Here is a 22,337-nt window from a genome sequence, read left to right on the forward strand (position 1 = left end):
ACCCAATATTTCACTCCGTTAAACAGCTGAGCATGTGATATTGTTGTGTAGCCTCAACACCTGCATTTGATTCTTCTTATTTCACCAACCAAAAGGATTTTGGAAGGGCCAGTCCCATCAGTTGTGCTGCTAAAGTACTCCTTTTCTTTGGTGTGTTTTATACGTAGGGTTTCCTGTATGAGGAGCTGTTGTTTGCTGCAAAATCGCTAACTAACTGAGACTGGAATAAGCCTCAGGTGTTCTGTGGCATATGTGTTTTTCTTCACCTAACTATGGTGTCTCAAAATGTGTTTGTCTTCAGTGTCTGTAAGACTGGGCTCCTTTTGAAACCTGCCTGTGATTCATAAGCCACAAAATTATTTTTCTGGGAATCCTAAACTGTGCTATCAGAAGTAAGCTGGATATAAGGCTTGTGATGTTATGTCACTGCTGAGTACTAGTGTGTTCCTGTAATGGAATATGTCTTGTCTGGTGCTTGAAGGATCCAACCTGACTCATGAGGACACCATTAGAGAATTATTTCTTTGGCTTAGAATCATTGTGCTAGGCAGATGAAAGTGGGTCATTCAAATTCCTCTAGTAATCTGCTAGGAAATTGCATCTTCACCGCATAGAGCAGTCTCTCTGAGGTGAGGTTGAGTGGTAGTGTTTTGTTTTCACTCTTCTGAGAGCAAGCAAGCCTTTTCTAAGAAACTTTATTTTGGAATAAAGAATTGAAATGTAAAGACTGTAGGATTTTTTTTTTTGTAATTTTAATTCAGCCCCTTTGTGCATGTGCTTTCTGATGCGTAGTTAACAGTATGTCTTGCTTTTCTTTGTTGCAAGATTCCTGCTTTACTCATTCCATACACAGATAATGCTTAGTGAATGTGATGCCAGTTCATTTTTTTTAATCTTCTGCATTACCATGAAACTGTATGTTTTTCTATACACTCACAAGTCTTACTTAAAGACAAATTTATTTCCTGCAGTGTTTTTATGCATACCATTACCTTAGCATGATTGGTTACAAACATAAATGTATTTCTTTCCATTTGAGGTGAAAATACTAATATTTTCCAAGTGGTGGCACTGTCACTGGTGAAGGTCTGCAGTTGTTTTGTTATACCTGCAGATATTCTGATGGCCTCAGTGATAAATGTCACATCTGAAAAATGAAATATTTTCATATCTAACATGTTCATTTCTTTAATCTCAGAAAATGCAGGCCTGTGCTGATTTTGCAGCCTTTAATTTAGGAAAAACAGCAGCAAAGTCCTTCTCTAAGTCTTGGGACCATGCATATTTTAGGCCTTGTAGTTATTTTGCTATAGTTGTACACATTGAAAATAAAAAGCCATTAAAACCACTAGGGGATCTTGATGTAGATATGGCTACTGCTTTAATCACTTGCTTTATAATCTAAAAGCCATGAAAAAACCTTCTTATAAACTGATTCAGAAGAAGCTGTAGGTCTTTAGCTGAGTCTTCATTCAGCTTTTGTATTTGCAGGTCAGTCTTTATTTAGCTTATGTGCTCTCATGCTCTCTCCATTGTGAGCTTTACTAGTGTTCTGGGAATGAATCTTTGTTAGTAAAAGCTGAAAGTTTTGAAAAGGCAAGACTTCACTGATTTACCTTCTGTTGTCCTTGGATTTCTGGTCACTTAATTTTAAGAGTTCTTTACTGATCTGTAGTTGAAAGCATACATGTGGCAGTGTTTCTCACTGAAATAAAAAAAACCTGTTTGGAGCCTGTGGCTGAATCTTTATGTTAGTGTATTAAAAATTATTAGGACATCTCAGGTTAGGGAATGTTAGGAATGTTACCTGGCTGCTTAAACTAGTAGCTGAATTCTGAGTTAGGCTTATGAAGTAAAGTTAACAAAAGATGTAGATAATTGGCTTTCTTCAGAGTCTGTTCTTTTTACTAGGCTTTTCAGAATGCAGAAAAAAATTTCTGCTGTTCCTAATCTTGATTTGTAGAACTACATCGTTTTTTTTCTGAAAACCTTGAGTTTAAATTCTTATTTTGGATGTAGTGAAAATACTTCACATTTTTTTCTTCTTTTGCTTGCACTAAGACCTAATATTTGAATGCTTTTTATTTATTTTGCTGAAACACAGAACAACTGATGAAAGAAGTTTTTCGTATATCCTATAAGTAACTATTTCAATTGTTTGACAACATGAATTGTGGTGCATTGTAATTGGCTACTTTGTCTTGTGTATTTTGTTTTAACATTTGCAGACACATTATTGATTCTTGTTCTCACAGGCAGTTGAACTACAAAACAGGTTATCTGAAGAATCCAAGAAAGCTGATAAATTAGATTATGAATGCAAACGACTGAAAGAAAAAGTAGACAGCCTCCAAAAAGAAAAAGATGTAAGTGCCAAGGTGTTATTTTTTTTAGTAACAATAGCAACTTTGTATCATTTATAACACAGAGATATGGTAATTATAGTTAGCAGTCTTTTTAAATTAGGAAGTATTTTTTCCTCCAAAATTTTCTAATGTTTGTATACAAGATAGTTTTTAAACCTAAGAGTTGTACAGCATGGAATAAAGTGACTGTACAAAATCATATGCAATCCATTTTTAAAGAGGAAAAGCCTTCATATTTGGCATCTGAAGTTTCCTGACCATTTACCACGAGAAAGTTAATAAATACCCAGGGTAATTATTATGTATTCTGAAAAGCTATTTACAACAGGGTTTCTGCAGTATCGTCCTAGAACTAAATTCCTGTTGCTTTTTTTTCCCTAAGGCATTCTTTGAGGTACCATCAGCATGCTTCTCTTAGTGGAATCATCACTAGTATAGGAAGGGGCTTAGTAGTTGTGTAGAGGGAAATGTCCTTTGTGGCAATCTCAGCTTTTATGACAGCTCCTTGTTGACCTGTCTTGTACTGCCAATGTGGAACACACAGGGTAGATACGAATTTATCCCCTTCCTCTTGTGTCATTTGCTGCTAGTGATTCTGTGATTAATTGCTTTGTACTCTCTTCCCAAGACTGATCCTTCAGACTTCTCTTACACACTGTCATTTCTCAACAGTTAATTTCAGCTTGTTTCTTATGAATGTATATACAGGGGGTTCAAACTACTAAAATCAATGTCAGCAATTTCAGCTAGCAATTTCTTAGGCATGTTTTAATTATAAGTCCATTGATCAAACTATCAGAAACTTTGCAGGCTTTTTCCTCAATAGTTGTGGTTTCATGTCCAGTTATTTCCAACATTTCCAAGCCCAGCACTTAAATATAATTTGAACTGAAAGTTATCAGTTACTTTAGGTTCATAGGCCATTGATTCCCATTTTTTATTAAATTTTCAAGCTCTGATGGACACTTGACCTTCACATCACTTCCATCTGCCCTTCAAATCAGGCTGGAATGCTCATAAATAACTGTGTTGGTATTGTGCTTTGGCTTTCTTTCCTGCTTTTTATTTTTAAATTGGGGTTTTTTTAATTCTTTTATGTTGAACAATGGTAAAGTTGTTTCTGTGGCTTATCCATGGCTCAGTGGACCATTTCATCTTGCACAAAGGATCTGAATTGCAGACCATTGTCATATAGTTTTCTGATTTACCCCCTGGCAAACAGCTTTTTTTTTGAGCCGGGTGTTGTTCTTAAGTACATTCTTTTGAATGGATATGCACCTGTGAGAAGTAAATTACAGCTATAATTCCCTCATCGTGTGAGTTTAGTGATTCACTGTATTACTTGCTCTGTCTGTTGTCTGTTGTCAATATGTATCAATAAAGTAACCCACCACAGGTCACAAACTAGGTAGTCGTATCTTGTCAGCTATATTTTGGAAATAGTTACTGAAATTGATTATGTTCTTTTCCTTATGTTCTGGCAAAGCATGATAGTGTTTGATATCTTCATCAAAGTAGCTTGGAATTTTACCTCTGTGGTGTGTTATAAGTACTATAATTATTGAGCTGCTTGTACCAGTGAAGCCCTAAAGCTTTTTCTAGTCACTTAAATATTCTGGCATTTGGCAATCAACTGTTAGTAAAATGAAATGCTGTCAGCCAACACAACTCCATATCTATACAGAGGCAAGGTCTATCTTGGACCATTTAGTAATACTGCACATGTCTGATTTTGGAGCAAACTACATTTTGGATCATTACATAGTAGCAAATTTCTTTCCTTTTTTGACTCTTGGCAATCTTCTGGACAAAAACTTGGTGTTATCTGTAGAGTCTCATTTTTTTGCCAAAAGGGTAGTTGTCCCAAATTGAAAGAGTATTTGCCTGATGCTACTGAATAGCTCATCTGTCTGGATCCCAAGGTGATCCAGTCCTGTTCTTCAGTTTTCTTTGGACCAAATCTTAAGCAACAAGTTTTCTTTTATAGCCAAGGTGCTGGTGAATGACAAGAACAGCAGACACACAGGAGGAATGTGATATGAATATGTTTCTCACACTTTCAGTGGTGAAAGACAAACAAAGTGAAGTAAAAGCAGTTTGTTATGTTGACTCTGTACTTACCTGCTCGTTATTTCACTCCTGGCTGAATATTTGATTCATGGTGAGGGAAAAATCTATGGTCTCTCAACTGTCTTTCATTTCTCTTGGAATCAACCCCAATGAAGGAAAACAGCTGAGTGGCCCTATGGATTCTGTTTACTACCCAGTACCAGAACTTTGTGTTACTAATACCTTGTTTTTGTAAGCTTATACCCCTGCTATTTTTAGTCCAATAAGATCAGCGACCCTTCTTCCAAAAAAACCCCAAACCACTGTTCTGTGGAATATATAATACCTACATTTATTCCATTATGGAATAGACTGAGATACCTTGATTTGAAAGTAATTTCTAGAGTTACATTGAATGATTTTTAAAATTTTGAAGGCTGTTAGAGATGGATTTGGACTGCCAAGACTGATATTCATTTTCTTTCCAATTATTCAGAGATTAAGAACAGAAAGGGATTCTTTGAAAGAAACTATTGAAGAACTTAGATGTGTACAAGCTCAGGAGGGTCAACTCACCACTACAGGTAAAGGACAAATAAGGAGATTAAATGCCTCTTTTCTAAAGTGTACATGAGTTTTCTGTAGAGTATTGAATGTGCTTTTGTTTAGCACAGAATAAATTTAAGCTCTTCTAAAATCAGCAGTGAAAAACTTCAACTATTCATAGCTTCATAAGCAAGCAAAAACTTTGAATGTTATTTGCATCAATCAGAATTTTAGTCTCCTCTCCAGTGGGATATTTTTATATTGTATATCTGATTTCTATGTAGTTGCATAGTTTTCTTTAGAGACAAATTTTCTCGTGATGTTTCATGTGTTATAGTTAATTTGTATGTGTAACCTTGCGTACCTTTATAGTTTTTAGATAATAAGCAGGAAATAAACTGTAACATTATTTCTTCAGAATGGATGAAATCAGACATAATGGTTCACCAAATGAAATGGTGTTTGTCTGTCAGTCTTCCTGTAGCCTGACGTTGTGTCATTTTACATTGTCTAGAAGTAGTGTGAAGCTTCTAGAACAATGTCTACTTCTTGTCATGTGAAAAAGTCAGTGGTATGCTTTTCCTTACTCAGGATTGATGCCTCTGGGAAGACAAGAGCCTTCAGACAGTTTAGCAGCAGAAATCATTACTCCTGAGATAAAGTAAGCTAATGCATGCTTTGTTTTACTAACCTCTGCAATGGTCATGGGCAAGTTGAACATTAGTCAGCAATGGCCTGGCAGCCAGGAGGCCCAACTTTGTCCTTGGGAGCATCAGGCACAGCATCACCAGCCAGGCAAGGGAGGGGATTGTCCTGCTCTGCTCTACACTGGAGCAGAATCCTGTGTGCAGTTTTGGGTGCCACAATATGAAAAAGACATAAAGCTCTTAGCATCCTAAGGAGGGCCAAAAGCATGGTGAAGGGCCTTGAGGGGAAGCTCTGTGATGAGCAGCTGAGATTACTTGATCTGTTCAGCATGGAGAGGGGGAGACTTAGCAGAGATTTTATCCTCTCTTGAGATGAAGAGGAAGGGCGAACACTCATCTCTTCTCTGTTGTGACCAGTGACAGGACCCAAGAGGGAATGGTCTGAATTTGTGTCGAGGAAAGGTTTATGTTGGATATTTGAAAAAGGTACTTGTTGTTGCCCTGTTCTGATTGCCTGTAGCTTGATGATGGTACCGAAAGATTTGAGTATTTTTGAGTAAGAATTAAGGGGAAGGCCACAAAGCAGATGTTCTGGTGGGTGTGTTATAGACCACTTGTCTAGGATACTATGCTATAAGCAGCTGGGAGAGGTCTTGAGATTGCTGGCCCTTCTTCTTATGGAGGACTTCAGCTTACCAGATGGCTACTGCAAATGCAGCACAGCAGAGGGGGATCAGTCTAGAAGGTTCTGTGTGGAAGATGATACAGCTGCTGAGCAAGCCAACTAGGGAAGATGTGGACTCACTGTGAACAGGAAAGGACTGTAGATGATATGATAATCAGAGGCCTTCTTGGGCACAGCACCACTGAATGATAGAGTTTTTGATTCACAGAGAATTAAGGAGAGAGGCCAGCAGAACCTCCACTTTGGAATTCTGTAGGGCAGACTGTGACCCATTTACCAAGCAGGGTTTGGTTTACAGAGTTGCTTGGAAGTCAGTCCTGAAGGGCAAAGGAATCTGGGAGGCAGGAAGGAACTGGTTAAGGTGCAGGAGCAGCAGGCTGTCTCCATGTGCCAAATGGTGACCCGGGAAGACTGGCCTGGCTGCACAGAGAGCTTTGGCCAGAACTCGGAATAAAAAAGATTGTATTGTGTTTGGAAGAAGGAGCAAAGCCACTCAGGAGGTATACCGAGATGTTGTGCTGTTATGCAGGGAGAAAATTAGATGAGCCAGAGCCCAACTAGATCTTATTCTAGCTACTGCCGATAACACAATTAAAAAATGTTTCTATAAATACATTCACTTAATTAAATGAGGGATAAGGAGAATCTCAATCCCTTATTGATTGCAAGAAGAACCATACCAGTAAAGGATAAGGAGAAAGTTGATCTACTTAAAGCCTTCATTGCCACAGTCTTTGATATTAACACCATTGATCTGGAAGAGAAATGCAAGAAACTGAATAAAGCTGCCGCAATACAGGAGGAAACCGCTATGCTATGCCCTTACAGCTATGCTACCTGCTGTGCCACTAAGGCACCTTAAGTCCATGGGCCTGGGTGGCATCCATGGTACTGAGGGAGTGGCTGCCTATGGGTGTTGCAAAATTCACTCTGAAACAGTTTTTGATTGTGAAAGAGAGCATCTCGACTTGCTACTGTAGCAAGTTGGGGCAAGAAAGAACTAAGTGTCCACCAGAATGGGCAGAGAATGGTTCTGCCTGAGTGCTTCAACTTTTAAAGAGCCCGGGGCAACCCCCCAGCCCTGCCCCACCATTCTGTTTTCCAGCTGCAGGAGAGTAACAATTTTGGTCACAGATAGATATGGAATACAATAACATTTTGGGTTACTCAGGACAGTGTTGATCTGCTGGAGGGTCGAAAGGCACTGCAGAGGAATCTGAACAGGTTGTATCAGTGGACAGAGGACAGTTGTATGAAGTTTAGCATGGCCAAGGTCCTGCCCTTGGATCACAATAGTGTGTACAGTGCTGCAGGCTTGGAGAAGAGTGGCTGAAAAGATGCACAGTGGGAAGTAATTGTAGAGTCATAGAACAGCTTGGGTTAGGCGGGACCTTAAAGATCATCTTGTTCCACCTACTGTGCCATGGGCAAGGACACCTTCCAGTAGACCAGGTTGCTCAGCTTTCCATCCAACCTATCCTGGAATACTGCCAGGTATGGGGTATCCAGAACTCCCTTTGCCATTGCCTCCAAACCCTCAAAGTAAAGAATTTCTATTTCATATCTAATCTAAACCACCCTTTTCCAGTTTAACACTACTCTCCTTTGTCTTGTCTTTCCACGCTCTTGTAAAAAATCTCTCTCCAGCTCTGTTGTTGGCTCCTTTCAGGCACTGTAAAGCTGCTCTAAGGTATCCCTGGAGTCTGATCTACAACTGCAACCTGAGCTCTCTCAGCCTGTTTTAATAGAGGTGCTCCATCTCTCTGATCACCTTAGCAGCTTCCTCTGGACTCACTTGAATTACCTGACATACTTCCTGTGCTGGGACCCCAGAGCTGGATGCAGGGTTCCAGGTGGGCTCTCACCAGAGCAGAGCAGAGGGGCAGAATCCCCTCCCTCCCCTGCTGCCCACACTGCTTTGGATGCAGCCCAGGACACATTTGGCTCTCTGGGCTGGGAGTGCCCATGGCTGGGTCATGTCCAGCCTCTCAGCCACCAGCACCCCCAAGTCCTTCTCACAGGGCTGCTCTGCATCTGCTCAACCCCAGCCTGTGCTGATACCAGGGATTGCCATAGGCTAAGTGCAGGACATTACACTTGGCCTTGTTGAACCTCATGAGGTTTTCATGCCCGACTTCTTCAGTTTGTCCAGGTCCCTGTGGATGGCACCTGTTGTTCTGGTGTGGATTTGGTGGTGTTGGGTAACAGCAGCTGAACATGAACCATTGAGTGCCCAGGTGGTCAAGAAGGCCAGTGGCATCCTGGCCTGTATCAGCAATAGAGTGGCCAGCAGGACCAGGGCAGGGATTGTCCCCCTGTAATTGGCATTGGTGAGGGCACCCCTCAAATCCCATGTCCAGTTTTGCACCCTCTCACTGCAAGAAGGACATTGAGGGGCTGGAGCATGTCCAGAGAAGGACAATAGAGCTAGAGAAGGGTCTAGAGCTTTAAGTCCTATGAGGAGCAGGAGGTTGTTTATCCTGGAGAAAGGAGGCTCAGGGATGAGCTTATAATTCTCTACAACTACCTGAAAGGAGGTTGTAATGAGGTGGGGGTTGGTCTTTTTTCCTGATGCTGTGCCAGGGAAGTTTAGATTGGATATTAGGAATCATTTCTTCACCAGGTGAGGTTATCAAACACTGAACCCAGGGAAGTGATTGAGTCATCATCCCTGGTATTTAAAAGGTCTGTAGACATGGTGCTTAAGGGACATGATTCTGGCGTGGACTTGGCAGTGCTGGGTTTATGTTGGATCTTGATGACCTTAGAGTCTTTTCAACCCAAATGTTTCTGTGATTCTGTGTAAAAAGACTAAGGGTTGAAATTACTTGCTCAGGATAATGCAGTAGTTTAGTCACAGCTGAGATTAGTCTTTCTTCACACTTGGTATTAAGTTTTGCCTTCTCTGTTCTCCCTATATATTTGTTGAGCTGTACTCTGAGATCTGATGGGAGCACTGAGGTAATTTCTTTGTGTTCTGTGTTCTGCAATTACAATTTAAGTTGGGTTTGTATTTGGGTGTTTGAAGATATGATTGTTGTTGCAGCATCTGCTTTAAATAGACATTTATGTTGTTACTTTACTTCCTATGGTAAACTGTTTTCTTTGTTGTAGATATTGATACTCCTTTTTTTTTAAAAAATTGTGTTGTATGTGTTTAGGGAGAAACTCATCCGCCTTCAGCATGAGAACAAGATGTTAAAATTGAACCAAGAAGGTTCTGACAATGAGAAGATTGCCTTGTTGCAGAGCCTTCTTGATGATGCAAACTTACGGAAGAATGAACTGGAGACAGAAAACAGGTAAGAAATTTTGTCCTCTGCTTCCGTTGACCTTCATACAGGCATCTGCAGAAGAAAGACATGGATTTGATGGAATCAGTCCTGTGAGAGGCCCCAAGGATGTTATCATAGGACTGTAGAGTCTTTTGTTTGAGTAAAATCTGAGGGATAGAGACTCTGTAGCCTGGAAAAGAGAAAGCTTAGGTTACATCTTATCAATGTATCTTATCAAAGTGTATGATGGGAAGGTCTAAAGAAGGTGGAGATAGACTCTTGTCAGTAATACTCAGTAACATGGCAAGAGGGTATGAGCAGAGCTTAAAACACATTATATGTCATCTGAATGGGAGAATATACCTTTTTTGTTTGCTGTGAGGGCTGCTGAACACTGAAGTATGTTGCCCAGAGAGGTTGTCTCCATCCTTGCAGATATTTAAAACTCAACAGGACATGTTCCTTTGGCAGCCTTCTCTAGCTGACCCTGCTGATTGGACCAATCAGCATAGAGACATCTGTGAGACCAGAGTGCATCAGAGGATGCCACAGTATTAGGCTGATAGTGATGTGAAGCTGCTTTGTATCTAAGCTTTGAATCTGAATCTGTTACTTATCTAATCTTCCCCAATCTTCCCCTTCAACTGGGGGAGGTGCCTGAAGCCTGAGAAAAGGTAAATACTGCACTCACCTTCAAGAAAGACAAGAAAAAGAGCATGAGGAGCTATTGAGATTGGTCAGCCACAGCTCACTTTCTGGAAATTTTGCAAAGCAAGTCCATCTGGAATTTATTTTCAGCTGCATGAGGGACAGGAAAGTAATTAGCAAATGTCAACGTGAATTTATTCAGAGCAAATCATGCCTAACTAATCCAGTTGCCTTGACAGTGAAATGACTGCATATGTGAAGAGGGGTGAGAGGACAATACTTAGCTTTAGCAAAGCCTTTGATAAAATGTCCCATGTTATCCTTATGTTCAGAATGCCTGGATATAAACTAAATAAGTGGACAGTTAAATGGTGAGCAAAAAAAAATTGATTGGACAATGAACAGACAGCTGAGCCTAAAGTAGTATTGTCAGTTAAATGAAACGCAGCTGGTAACCAGTTCCTCAGTCATCAGTACCAGCACTGTTCATTACTTTTATTGATAACTTCACTGATGAAAGGGGTACTCTTACAAGTTTGAGAATGATACCACTTTGGGATGTCGTTTTGAAAGGGAAAACTGTTATTCAGAGGAGCTCAACAGTCCAGAGAAATGAACTGATGAGACCCTTGTCCCTGCCAGTGGAGCAGCTCTGCTGCAAAAGCCCTGGGGTCCTAGTGAGTGGCAAAGGAGGATGTGTTATCTGGGGACCTTGCAGTTGACTGTGATCTGGACAGTCCTCACTGATGTGCAGGCCGTCAATCTGTGAAAATGATTGTTCACCTCATCAGTACTTATAATGATGATCAGTACTTATCACATCTGGACAGAGCATGTAGTTTTGGATTCCACAGTACCAGAGAGATGTGGATGTATAGAAGTGCAGCAGAATACTGGTAAGGTGAGAGACACTGTAATGTGTGATAGGTGGGATAAAACTGAGAACTGGGTTTGTCCAGGCCAAAGGAAAGGTGACATAGATGAGAGTACTGTGAACTGCATCTGCCTGATAGGAAGGTAGAAAGAAGACAGATTTGGTCTATTCTCAAGAGATTATTAGTGGGAGGACAAGAGGCAACAGACAAAATACAGAGTATGGGTCCAAGCTGTAGTAGAGAAGCCCAGAGAGACTGTTTGACCTCTGTCCTTACAAGTGCCCAAACCTGGTACTGGATATGATTCCCAGCAATCTGCTGTAAATGCACCTGCTTTAAGGAGGAGGTTGGATCTAGGCAACCTGTGGACATATCTTCCAACCTACAGGTTTATAGGGTTCTGTGACCGTGTAGAAGCATAAGCTAGTAACTCTCTCACAGTATAAAACTGACTGTTAAAAGGTCTTCTTTCGTGTATATAGAACTGATTTCTGCACGCATTTATGTTGTCCTTGAGGAATATGAGAATGTTCTGGATGAACATCTGAATGTTTTAATCTCTGGAACTGCTGTAAGCTCTTAACTACTGCTGTAATTTTCTTGTGAGTAATTTATAGTATTGCACTTTTTTGTGTAGATGATCTGGAAACACTGGACACTAAAAATTTATAAAAATCTGAGACTGCCTCTTGCAGTTTGGTTTTTTTTCTGAAAAAGAAATTATGTCTCTTTCCTAGATTGGTAAATCAGAGGCTTCTGGAAGTACAGTCCCAGGTTGAAGAACTACAAAAATCTTTACAGGATCAAGGTTCAAAAGCTGAAGATGTAAGTAGAAATGTACATCAAACTTACATTCGATTAGTTACCATATTTGAAACTTTCACCTTTTTGTAAAAAAAAAAAAAGTAAAAGAATTATACAAACTGAGATTTCTAGTAGTTTTGCGTATTTACTTGCATGGTCTTACCAATAAATTGTGCTTCTCTAACTAGGATGTAAGACAATTGTCTAGAATAAAAAAACATCCTATGTAGAGAAGGTGTCATACATGTTTAATTTGAATAATTGTGTCTGTTGCAACAGAAAACTCAGCATTTAAATTATTTAATTAGAATAGAGAGCTTTGCAGGGAATTGAGAAAATGTTGATTCTCCCTGAATAAAGTATCTGAAGTTGTTTTGGGTTTAGTTTTCTTAATGAAAGGCCTTTCCAGCCACTGAAAGGTCTGTAATTCTTCATGTAAATGTAATCTCAGAATGAAAAAAGCCAGGCAGTCCAAAACTAAAAAAGAAGTCAAATAATTAGGCCCTCAGCACAATGCAGTTTTTCCTGTTTCTGTATACAGGATTAACTTTATTTTAAATGTAAGAATACACATTGTAGCTGAGTTAGCGTGGAAAACAACTTTCAGTCTTCCACTAAAAAGTTGTTTATCTCCTGTATTTCAAAAAAGAAGCTCTAGAACTTAATTGAAAGCAGTGATTTGTTAGACTGTACATGCATAGTGTATGCTCACAATCTCAGTGTATCACGTTGCTAACTGGCAACAAACTGTAATGTGCTGTTTTCTGTTTTTGTGGGTTTGTTTTAACTAATTTATATAAAATAGTGAAAGTTTTTTTTATTAGATGCTTATTAAATTTAAATTTAAGAGTATATTAAATTTAGTTTACCCTTTAAATTTTCAGAATAAACTATATGAATGTTAAAAATCAAACCTAGTTGATTTTCATCAAGATTATTTTCCTGAGTAACTTACAATGTGTTTTAGAATGCAAATTAAAATAGGTCTATTCTGAGATGTTCTTTGTTGTCTTGATCATTGGCCAAAATCTTTTCAGGGTGAACAAGAATATGAAAGAATTATTCTCAGATACTGGGTTTTGTAAATGATCTCTGTCAAATTGTATTCAGCTTTATTTACTGCAATTTCAATTGTGTCCCTTTTGAGGCTCCGGTTGGGTCAGTAATTTAGGGTGTGTCTGCACTCATGTCTTCTGACCATAGCAGTGGTAGTTTATAGGCACTGATCCCATGGCCTGTTTTGCTGAGTTAAATCTGTAGAATTTATTTTACTCTTAAGGAAGTAAAAAAGTGAGTGTAGACTCAGGGAAATATTGAAGATGCAAGAACCATTGTGGTCTCCTCATGCAATCTCCCATGTAAAGCAGAGCAAACCTCAGAAGTTAAACCCAGCTGCTCAAGTGGGTCGAATTTGGGCTGAGACTACCTGAGTAATCTGTAGGATAGCCATACAAAAAGAATGATTCTTCAGAAAAATAAGAAAAAGCAATAGGAGACACATAGCATACAATTTACCAGTACATAATTTTCAGCTCATTTCCTCTGTTTTTTGCTATTTTTATGCAAAATTGCACTGAGGTTCATATTTTTATGTACTTAGACTGGAAATGTGCTCAATCCAGAAAATTCATTTTAATTCAGTCCTGAAATATATGGTGAGAGCTCAGTTTTGTTGGGTTTTTTTGTTTGGTTGGTTGGTTGATTTGGTTTGGTTTTTTTAAGTTTTGTTTTATTTTAAAGCTGAAGTTATTTTTAGGCATACCCAAGAAGGGGTAGAAGTAGTGTCGTAACCTAGGCAAGTGTCCTTGTAGTGTTACATGCTCTGTGCCAAGGTCCACAAGGGCAAACAGCTTTGACTTTGTACTGAAGGCAGCTGTGTAACGTTGAGCCTGCACAGTAATGGGCGCTGGCATATTCTGTTGGGATGCATGATTAGTTCATTTGGAGTGTTATGTTACCCTGCCAGCCAGGCAAAGGCCTCCTTACGCCCATCTTTCAGAGTGCAGAATCAACTCAGATGTGTCTGGTGTGCTCAGAATAGGTTTGATTTATTGTCCCCCAGAATGCAGTAGTCATATGGGGCTACTCAACAGTTATCTGAACAGCTTTGACTACATAATTTGCATGTCTTATCACTGTCTTTTATCATCCTCGTTCTCCTGTTCTCTGCCCTAATTGCTTCCTATATACACACCCTGCCTTTAGTTACTTCTGAACCACTTGTTAAATCCGTCCCACACCTAATGTTTTTTATAATGTAACATATGCAGTCTTGGCCTTACATGCTGTTATGATAACCACCTCCCTAAAAGGTCCCCAGAATTCTGTTACCTCTTCAGTTAGCCATGAAGTTCAGTCACTTTTTCATTTGGTGAGACACTGTAACAAGTTACCCAGGGAAGCTGTGTATGCCACATCCATGGAATATTCAAGGCGAGGTTGGACAGGGCATTGAGCAACCTGATCTAGTTGAAGGAATCCCTGCTTGTTGAAGGGGTTGGACTGTGTGGCCCTTAAAAGTCCATTCCAACCCAAACCATTCTGTCATTACTCTCAGCATTCTTGAAAATCTGACCATCCATCATGGTGTTGTTTTGTGACTTTCATCACCTCATAGTGTTACTGATCTCATCCAGTAGTCTTCTGACATGATGACCCACACCCTGCTAAGTTAGCTTAACCTCAGGCCAGAACCTAACCATCTGCCCCTAACTTTAACATCTAAAATTAAACCAAATTTTGCCCTGAAAAATAGGACAGACTTGTTCCTTTGGTTTGTTTAAGCATTAAGGGAACTTCAAGCAAAAAGACTTTTCTTTCTGTAGTGTTTAGGAGACTTGTCTTCCTAGGAGAGAACAACAATTATAGCAATTACCCTTTAGATTTTTATCAGTCTTTAAAGCTTACTTTTGATACTGCAAAAATCCCAGAAGTAGTCTTTGCCCATTTTTAGAGTGATCTATCTGACTTTATCTGCCAAGTATATACAGGATCTTTGGGTACCTAGAATGGCACATTGAGTGTTTTAGTCTCTTTCTTAATCATGTGTCTTGGGTCAGTTAATGTGGGTAAACTCATTTCTACTTCTTTTAATTGTTTAGGCTGTTTATCACAATTAGTTTCTTGAGTATGAAAACATGATCTGTCTAGCTGGGAGAGAGGTTACCCCCTCAACAGTGCAGATACTAGGTAAATAATACACCAGTGGAATCAGTGTTGAGTACTAGTTGTGTCTGTTTCAAGATAAACCCAAGTGCAATAAAAGGATGCAAAAAAAAAAGCCGAGTTCAATTTTGATTTTGTTATCTTAGGGAAATGGGCACTGCTTCCAGGTTTTTCCCCTTCCCAGTCAGCCGGTAGTCCCCTAAATGATCAGGTACAAGTGATGGGGACAGTTGTAATTATTTGTGACTGATAAAGAAGCATACAAATATTTTTGATTACATAAAAGGTAGTGTTGCTGCAGCTGTTCAGAGGACTGCAAAAAAGAAAGAAGGCAATGGTCGAAACCTGCAGATCCTTAGCTGCTGCAAATTTCTACTGAGATCAGTAGAGCTGTGTTGACTTGTTTTTATGGCTCCCCACCTTTCTTGTCATGCAATAAGAAAATCTCTTTTGTAATAATGTAAAAACGTGCCCCAGGAATGTGATCAAAGACAATATTTTGAAGTATAACCAAAGTAAAAAGTTTTTTGAGTGCACATAGTAATTTTTTCTGTTAGCAAGGTGACTAAATATTTGTAGAAAGAACATTGGAGAAAAAACAATGCAGTAATTTTGTTGATTATTTTATCTTGTATTTTGATGGTGTTGTGGACCATCAGTCATGTCCTAACCCTCCTATGTGATTAATAGTGTATAAACACAAATTAAAAAGGCAGTTGCAGATTTAAATATTCTACATTTGCTTTGTATTCAATCAGTGTGGCAATAACACAATTCAGCATCACACCACAAAAACACCCGCCATCTCTTCATTCTAGTTGTAGCCCAACAGACTGGCTATTTTCCTTGGTTTTCTTAGTTATATGATTTTTGTTTTAAAATTACTTTCCTAAATAGAAGTTGCTTTCCTTTGGAATTCTGATTTAAACACAATGATTTGTAAATGTGCTTCTTTATTCTTTTTATATTTTTGGGTTTAGTGACATGTTTTAGAAAATGTTACAAGATGAAAATTACTCATGAGAACAGAGGAAGAAATTGCACATGCGTGAAAAATGCATAGCTTTAACTTTTTCTGTTCATGACTTTCTAAATAGTTTCTTCTGTTGGCTGCTGTTTTGCTTTATACTAATGTCATCTCTGTTTCTTGGCATGGGCTTCTGCTCAAGGCTATTGTGAGTATGGCTTTCTATTTACTTAACACTACTTTCAGTTCATAGACATTTAATGAGTTTGGTTTTTTTTTTCCTTTTGAAAAATACTTACTATGTATGAAGTGAGTTTAAAATTTAAAAGTTATTTCCAAAGTTTTTATTCAAGGAGCTTATCTAAATGTGATTTAACCGGGAAGTGGAACACTGTAAGTTGTATGGTGATTTTTATGTGTCTGTAATCAATAAAGATAAGAAACACAAAAAAGGTGACATTTTTGCTACACTGCAGTTAGAAATACTCTACTCCTTCTAGTTTCTGTGGGGATGGGAATTTACTTCAACTAATTTGCTACATGACTTCATGCAAGTTGCAATGCAATATTGGTAGAACAGCTTTCCTTGCAAATTTTGCTGCACTTTGCAATACAAAGTACTGAACAAATTATAACAACTGCCTTAGAATTCTGTCATTTATGGATCTTACTTTTATTGATCTAGTTCCTGGGAAAATACTTGTAAAGTTCTGAAGGGTTCTAATTTTACTAAAGTCACACAGCTGTGGAGAGAAAGGTACCACAGATGCTTTACAGTTGTGATTCAGTAAAACTGAAGTAAAAAAGTTGGATTTTGGTTGGAATGTCAAAATTGCATGTTTTAAAGTAATTTTAAAAATACATTAAAGCTTCGCAGTATATTAAAATAAAACATTTAACTTTCTATTTTAGTCAGTTCTTCTGAAAAAGAAACTTGAAGAACATCTGTAAGTATTTTTGTTTCCCTATTTTGTTTACAGTTTGAAATTATGTGTTTTTCTATATAGTGAGGAAGGCAGACAGTCATTTGTGATGGATCTGGAAAATAGGCAACTAAGAGAGATTAGGTAACATGGGAATATTTGGGAATCTGCTGTTCAGATTCTAATTTTTCCCATAGAAAACCATTGCGAAATTAAGAGCAATGAGGGAACCATCATTTTGTGTTGGGTAGAAAACTTTGCTTAACATTGTGCAAATCTTTGCTCAAGAGAACAAAGTAATTTTTTTCTGAGGGAAGCATGTTAATGTGAACAAAATTAGTTTGTTTACTATTTATTATACATTATGGCATAGGAGTAATACTTTAGGAAGTGCTGCCATTTTATTGTGCTATTTTTGCACATCTTTTACTTCCCTAAAAGAATATTTGCTTTTTGACTGTCTTGCAAAAAGAAGTTTCTGTTGCTTTTGGGTTTAGCCATTCTTGCCTCAGTGTAATATCAGTTATGAGTATTCATTTTAGGCCCTCATTGTACAATTAACTCTAAGTTCTATATTAAGTACATTTATTGACAAAGAAATTGTTTGCTGTTGCAGCTATCCATACAGAACAATGTTTTTCATCCTAACTAACAAGTATTTCTACAGTGATATTGTCACTTGTCCTCATGCTCTGTAGGAAAAAAAAAAATCAGTCATGTCCATAGAAATAATCTCTCGCTGAGGATTTTCTGTTCTGCTTAGTGCTCATTTCAAGCACAGTAATACTGCTGGGGAAACAATATGTGCTTCTGTGGTTTGTAACAGAGAGAAGCTCCATGAAGCTAACAACGAGCTACAGAAGAAACGAGCTATCATTGAAGATTTGGAACCAAGATGCAACAACAGTTGTGAGTTACCTGTGCAGTCCATTTCTTTTCTTTGTAAATTATTTCAGGTGCAACATCTTTAATTATAATGCCTAAAGGAGGTGTCAGGTAAGCAAAATGTATGTTTTTAATGGAGGTGACATGTTAAATTTCTCTGGAAACTAGGGTGACCAAAAAGATGCTTTTAACACTTGAAATGCATGGGAATCACATTTTAGAAACATTTATAGTAAGAAATCATAGAATTGTAGAATGAGGTTAGAATGAACCTCAAAGAGGTTAGAGTTAACCTTAAAGATCATCTAGTCCCAAACCCCAGTGGCATTGGCCATAGAAATACCAGCTCACTGCCATTGAACCTCAGCTGTCCAGAATTGTCATGTCTCATAAGACTCTAATGGATCTTTAGAAGATCCTTGCTGTTGTCACTGACTGACTTTTACTTCCAATGTATATTCCTCCAATGTGTTTTCAAAAATGTGTTGTAATTAGAGCAAATTTTCCATTACTGGTCAAAGAGAATGTAAGATATGTATCATATTGCTCAGAGGGTATTCAGAATCCAGCATCTAGCTGGTTTTTAGCACATTATTACTATGTTTTTTCAGAACAGTAATGAGGGAGGTAGTCTGGGTTTTTCAAAAGACTAGTTATTCTAGAATAAGGCAAAAGATTGTAACCAATGGCAGCTTTTCTGGTTTGTGGTAAAATTACTTTATTCATACTGAGATGGAGCGAAAAACAGAAAAATATCGTGTTGTTTTCTGAGATCTGAGAAGTTGTATAGAAGATGTAGAAGTAATAGTGGCTTGACATATTCTTATACCAACACAGAAAAAATCTGTGCAATTAAATTGTCCTACTGGTCTCAACTGCTGCTTAAGAAAATGTGAGGAGAAAATTTAATTTAGTATATCCATGTTACAGTTAGTAGATTTAAGCAGGAGTTGTGCCTCTTAGGAATTATTCTGCTTCCATAAAACAAAAAAAATCATATTTGCCTGTAATACATGCTAAGATATTATAGTAGCTGTAAGTCATCAGTAAACCCATTTTCTAAATGTGTTCAGTGATGTGATTGCTTTATGATTCCATTTTTCTTTATTTGTCAGAGTTTTTGAAAGCAAAATTATATCCCAAAAACTCCATTTTATGAGGTTTTATAGGAGTACATATTTTTAATGTGTTTGAGCTATACAGTAATTAAATCTGTGATACCTGCCACATCAGATTTTTTGTCAGCTTTTCTTAACTGAAATATGTTTTAGCTGTGTCTTAAGTGTCTGTTGTAAAATATAAAAGTATGCATAATAAACTGATGTTATTTTCCAATGTGTGCATCTCCTGACATAAAGCACTTAAAATTGAGGAATTGCAAGAAGCTCTACGGAAAAAGGAGGAGGAAATGAAACAAATGGAAGAACGATACAAAAAGTATTTGGAAAAGGCCAAAAGTGTAAGTTGATATGTTCCACACCTGTCTGACAGAGACTGTATTATGTGTCCACTGTGTGGGAATAAAAATGAAGGAGTTATCTGTATACACACGAATAAGTTAAAGAGAAGGAAGCTCCATTGATTGTCATTGTTTTAGTATTTAATATGGATAAATTCTGCAAAAGATTACCCCATTTTTGAGACTCTTTTATTGATGCTTTTTTGCAGTAAAGTCATCTTTTTGACTGAATTGCCTTCAGTAGTTGTTAGATTTCTCTAATGATGTTCAGCGTTCTCTTTTGCCTTTATTGCTTAAAATATGCTTCTGTCAAGAAGGATGACTAATATTTAAGTTTTGGGGATAGGGGTATACTACTAGCGTTGAAATGGCAATACTGTGGTCTTACTCCTAGTCCGATTTCTTCTCTTACTATACTTTGTTATTTTGAGTATCTTAAAAGTATATCAGTGACTTTAAATGCATTCCATTACATTGGAATCTGTAAGTAGGTTCCTAATTTGCCAAAACTGTATGCTTTCTTACTTTACTTCTTTGGAGTTTCCTGAATGATTTCTTGTGAAATGTCTCAGAAAGTCTAAAAAAAATTTCTCCTCAATCCCCCCTGCCCTTGCATTTTATATTGGTTGTTGTTGTCTTAGAGTATATTCCACTGAAAGACAGCATTTCCCTTTTCAGTAAGATTTGTATATTTGTATGCTGTTTTACTAAACGGTGTTTTATAGGACAGTAGCATTAATTACTTAGGTTAACTTTTTGTAATCTTCTTATCAGCTTTCATTTTATTTGTGTTTGGATTGGCTGGGGTTTTTTGTTTCTTTTTGTAGTTATTGATGGGTTTTGGTGCACGGGGTTTTTTTGTTGAATCAATATAGTCTTCCACTATGGAAGACTATAGTCTTCCACTATGGAAGGTATATCCAGGTCTAATGAGTATTTTCTTAGAAAAATAACATGCTTTTATAGAATAGAAACAGAATCATTTAGGTTGGAAAAGATCTCCCAAGATCATCAAGTCAGCTTTTGACTGATCATAACTGTGTTAACTAGACCATGGCATTAGGTGCCACATCCAATTCCATGAACACCTCCAAGGATGTGTTCACTACCTCCCTAGGCAACCCATTCCTGTGTTTAACAATTCAACCTAAACCTTCCCTGGCAATACTTATGGCCATGTTGTCTCATTCTGTCACTGGTTGCTTGGGAGAAGAGACCACAGCTCCCACCTGGCTACAACCTCCTTTCAAGTAGAGAGTGTAAGGGCTCCCAGAGTTATCTGTTCTCCAGGCTAAACCAGGCTAACTGGAGGGAACCTCCAGTTCCCTCAGCCACTCCTCATAGGATTTATATGTTTACCATACGGTAAAAATATCTCATTTAAATTTAAAGCATTCTTTTATTTCAGCATCTGGACACAACTCTGAAATAGGTAGAAAGACAAAAAAAGAGAAGTCTGTTTCTGTATAGCCAGAGGTTGCTAAAGAGTTTCAAGTCATTTTCTATTAAAGACTTAATAATTCAGGCAATTTGCTGGGTTTGTTCTTGGTTTAGCTCTGTTTGCTAGCACTCTTGGATGACACATACAACTGCATGTGTCCCTTCATCTTTTTAGTAGCATAACAATTATGCATGTACCACAGAGTGCTTGGCTTAACAGAGCTACCTAGAAGTTACAGCACATGGTACCCCAGGTAGGTGAAGCATGGCAAATATCCATAAGGACAGAAGCAGTTCTTCGTCAAGCAGGAGAAATTGACAGGCAGGAAGATCATAGCTATGAAAAGAGAAACCTTATAGAAGTTGTTTGCGTCACTATGGCCCCAAGGAAATGTAGCCTGCAGTTAGGAACTGCAAATGTGAGTCTGGGATACTAAACCTTTTACCTATCACTTTTTCTTGTCAGTAGTTTTGTTTCCCAGTCCTGTAAAAGAAGGTTTAGATGCTCTAATATGTCACAGTTGATGAAAGAGGTAGACATATTTTAAGTTACTTTTTTAAAATTTTTTAACCTGACTTAAAAGGTTTTAATTCCTTAACAAGATTGCTTTTCCAGGATTTAATAAAAATCAAACTGGTTTTCTCTAACAGGTCATCCGCACATTAGATCCTAAACAGAACCAGGGTGCTGCTCCTGAGATTCAGGCACTGAAAAATCAGTTGCAGGAGCGGGACAGAATGCTTCATTCGCTGGAGGTAGTAATTGTTGTGGTTTTGTGGCAAAAACTCATTGTTTTTAGTTAGAGACTAATACGTCTATTATACTTTGGCTTTAAATATATGGATTTTTTTGTTTTATAGAAAGAGTATGAGAAAACAAAAAGTCAAAGAGAAATGGAGGAGAAATATATTGTTAGTGCCTGGTACAACATGGTAAGAATCTCACAAACCTTTTAATTGAAAATATAAAAAAAAGAAACTATTAATACTATTTGTTTCTGGCATGTTTATAACAGTATTTTTGTTTGATAAGCATTTCCAACACATACACAGAAGCAATTTTTAGTAATCTTAAGTTATCTCTATGTAAGAGTCTGTTCCTATAATAACCTTCTGGAAAACAAAAAAAGTTCATAATTTTCAGAATTTGAAAATCAGAAATGGCTCAGATCACTATTTTGTAATCCCAGCCCTTCACTTATACAAATTATAGTCCTCAAATTTACTTTGAGGACTATAATTTGAAGACCACTTTCCAGTCTTCCAGTTGTTTCTAATGAAGGGGCACAATCAAAGCAATTCATCTTACTTGCAATTCAGTTGGAGTGCTCAGAGAAATGACCCCTTTAACTTGAGTGCAAATTTAGCCCCATATAAAGAGTGAGGACATCAGCAAGACCCTCACTTAAATTATTCAAGGAAAAGTTTGGATAGAAGATGGGGTCTGTGCAACCATACAGCTTTTGCTGGGCCTGTGTGCCAGGAGAGTTGTCACCCACATCAGATGTGTTCAAGACTTCCCTTTGGCAGACTGGTTGGTTGCATTGAAACTGCTCTTCATCTGTAACTTGACATCTGCTCTAGACATCTATAATTTTAATGT

The 22,337-nt window shown here is 37.9% G+C and overlaps 1 protein-coding gene across 5 annotated transcripts in view; it reads left to right on the forward strand.

Annotated features, from left to right (window-relative positions):
* Positions 1-22,337, forward strand: part of HOOK3 (hook microtubule tethering protein 3) — an 86,064-nt gene that overhangs the window by 51,610 nt on the left and 12,117 nt on the right. For 2 of the 5 annotated variants that reach the window (XM_054652582.2, XM_054652587.2), the window contains 11 exons: positions 2,256-2,366; positions 4,912-4,999; positions 5,553-5,622; positions 9,455-9,595; positions 11,829-11,916; positions 16,158-16,235; positions 16,940-16,974; positions 17,777-17,859; positions 19,194-19,294; positions 21,386-21,490; positions 21,596-21,667. In XM_054652582.2, coding sequence (XP_054508557.1) covers positions 2,256-2,366; positions 4,912-4,999; positions 5,553-5,622; positions 9,455-9,595; positions 11,829-11,916; positions 16,158-16,235; positions 16,940-16,974; positions 17,777-17,859; positions 19,194-19,294; positions 21,386-21,490; positions 21,596-21,667 — 972 coding nt within the window. The remainder of the gene's footprint in view (positions 1-2,255; positions 2,367-4,911; positions 5,000-5,552; positions 5,623-9,454; positions 9,596-11,828; positions 11,917-16,157; positions 16,236-16,939; positions 16,975-17,776; positions 17,860-19,193; positions 19,295-21,385; positions 21,491-21,595; positions 21,668-22,337) is intronic. The other 3 variants (XM_054652586.2, XM_054652585.2, XM_077172241.1) reach the window with 2 other exon arrangements.

The sequence above is a fragment of the Agelaius phoeniceus genome, chromosome Z (assembly GCF_051311805.1).
Source record: "Agelaius phoeniceus isolate bAgePho1 chromosome Z, bAgePho1.hap1, whole genome shotgun sequence".
In the NCBI taxonomy this organism is placed as follows: Eukaryota; Metazoa; Chordata; class Aves; order Passeriformes; family Icteridae; genus Agelaius; species Agelaius phoeniceus.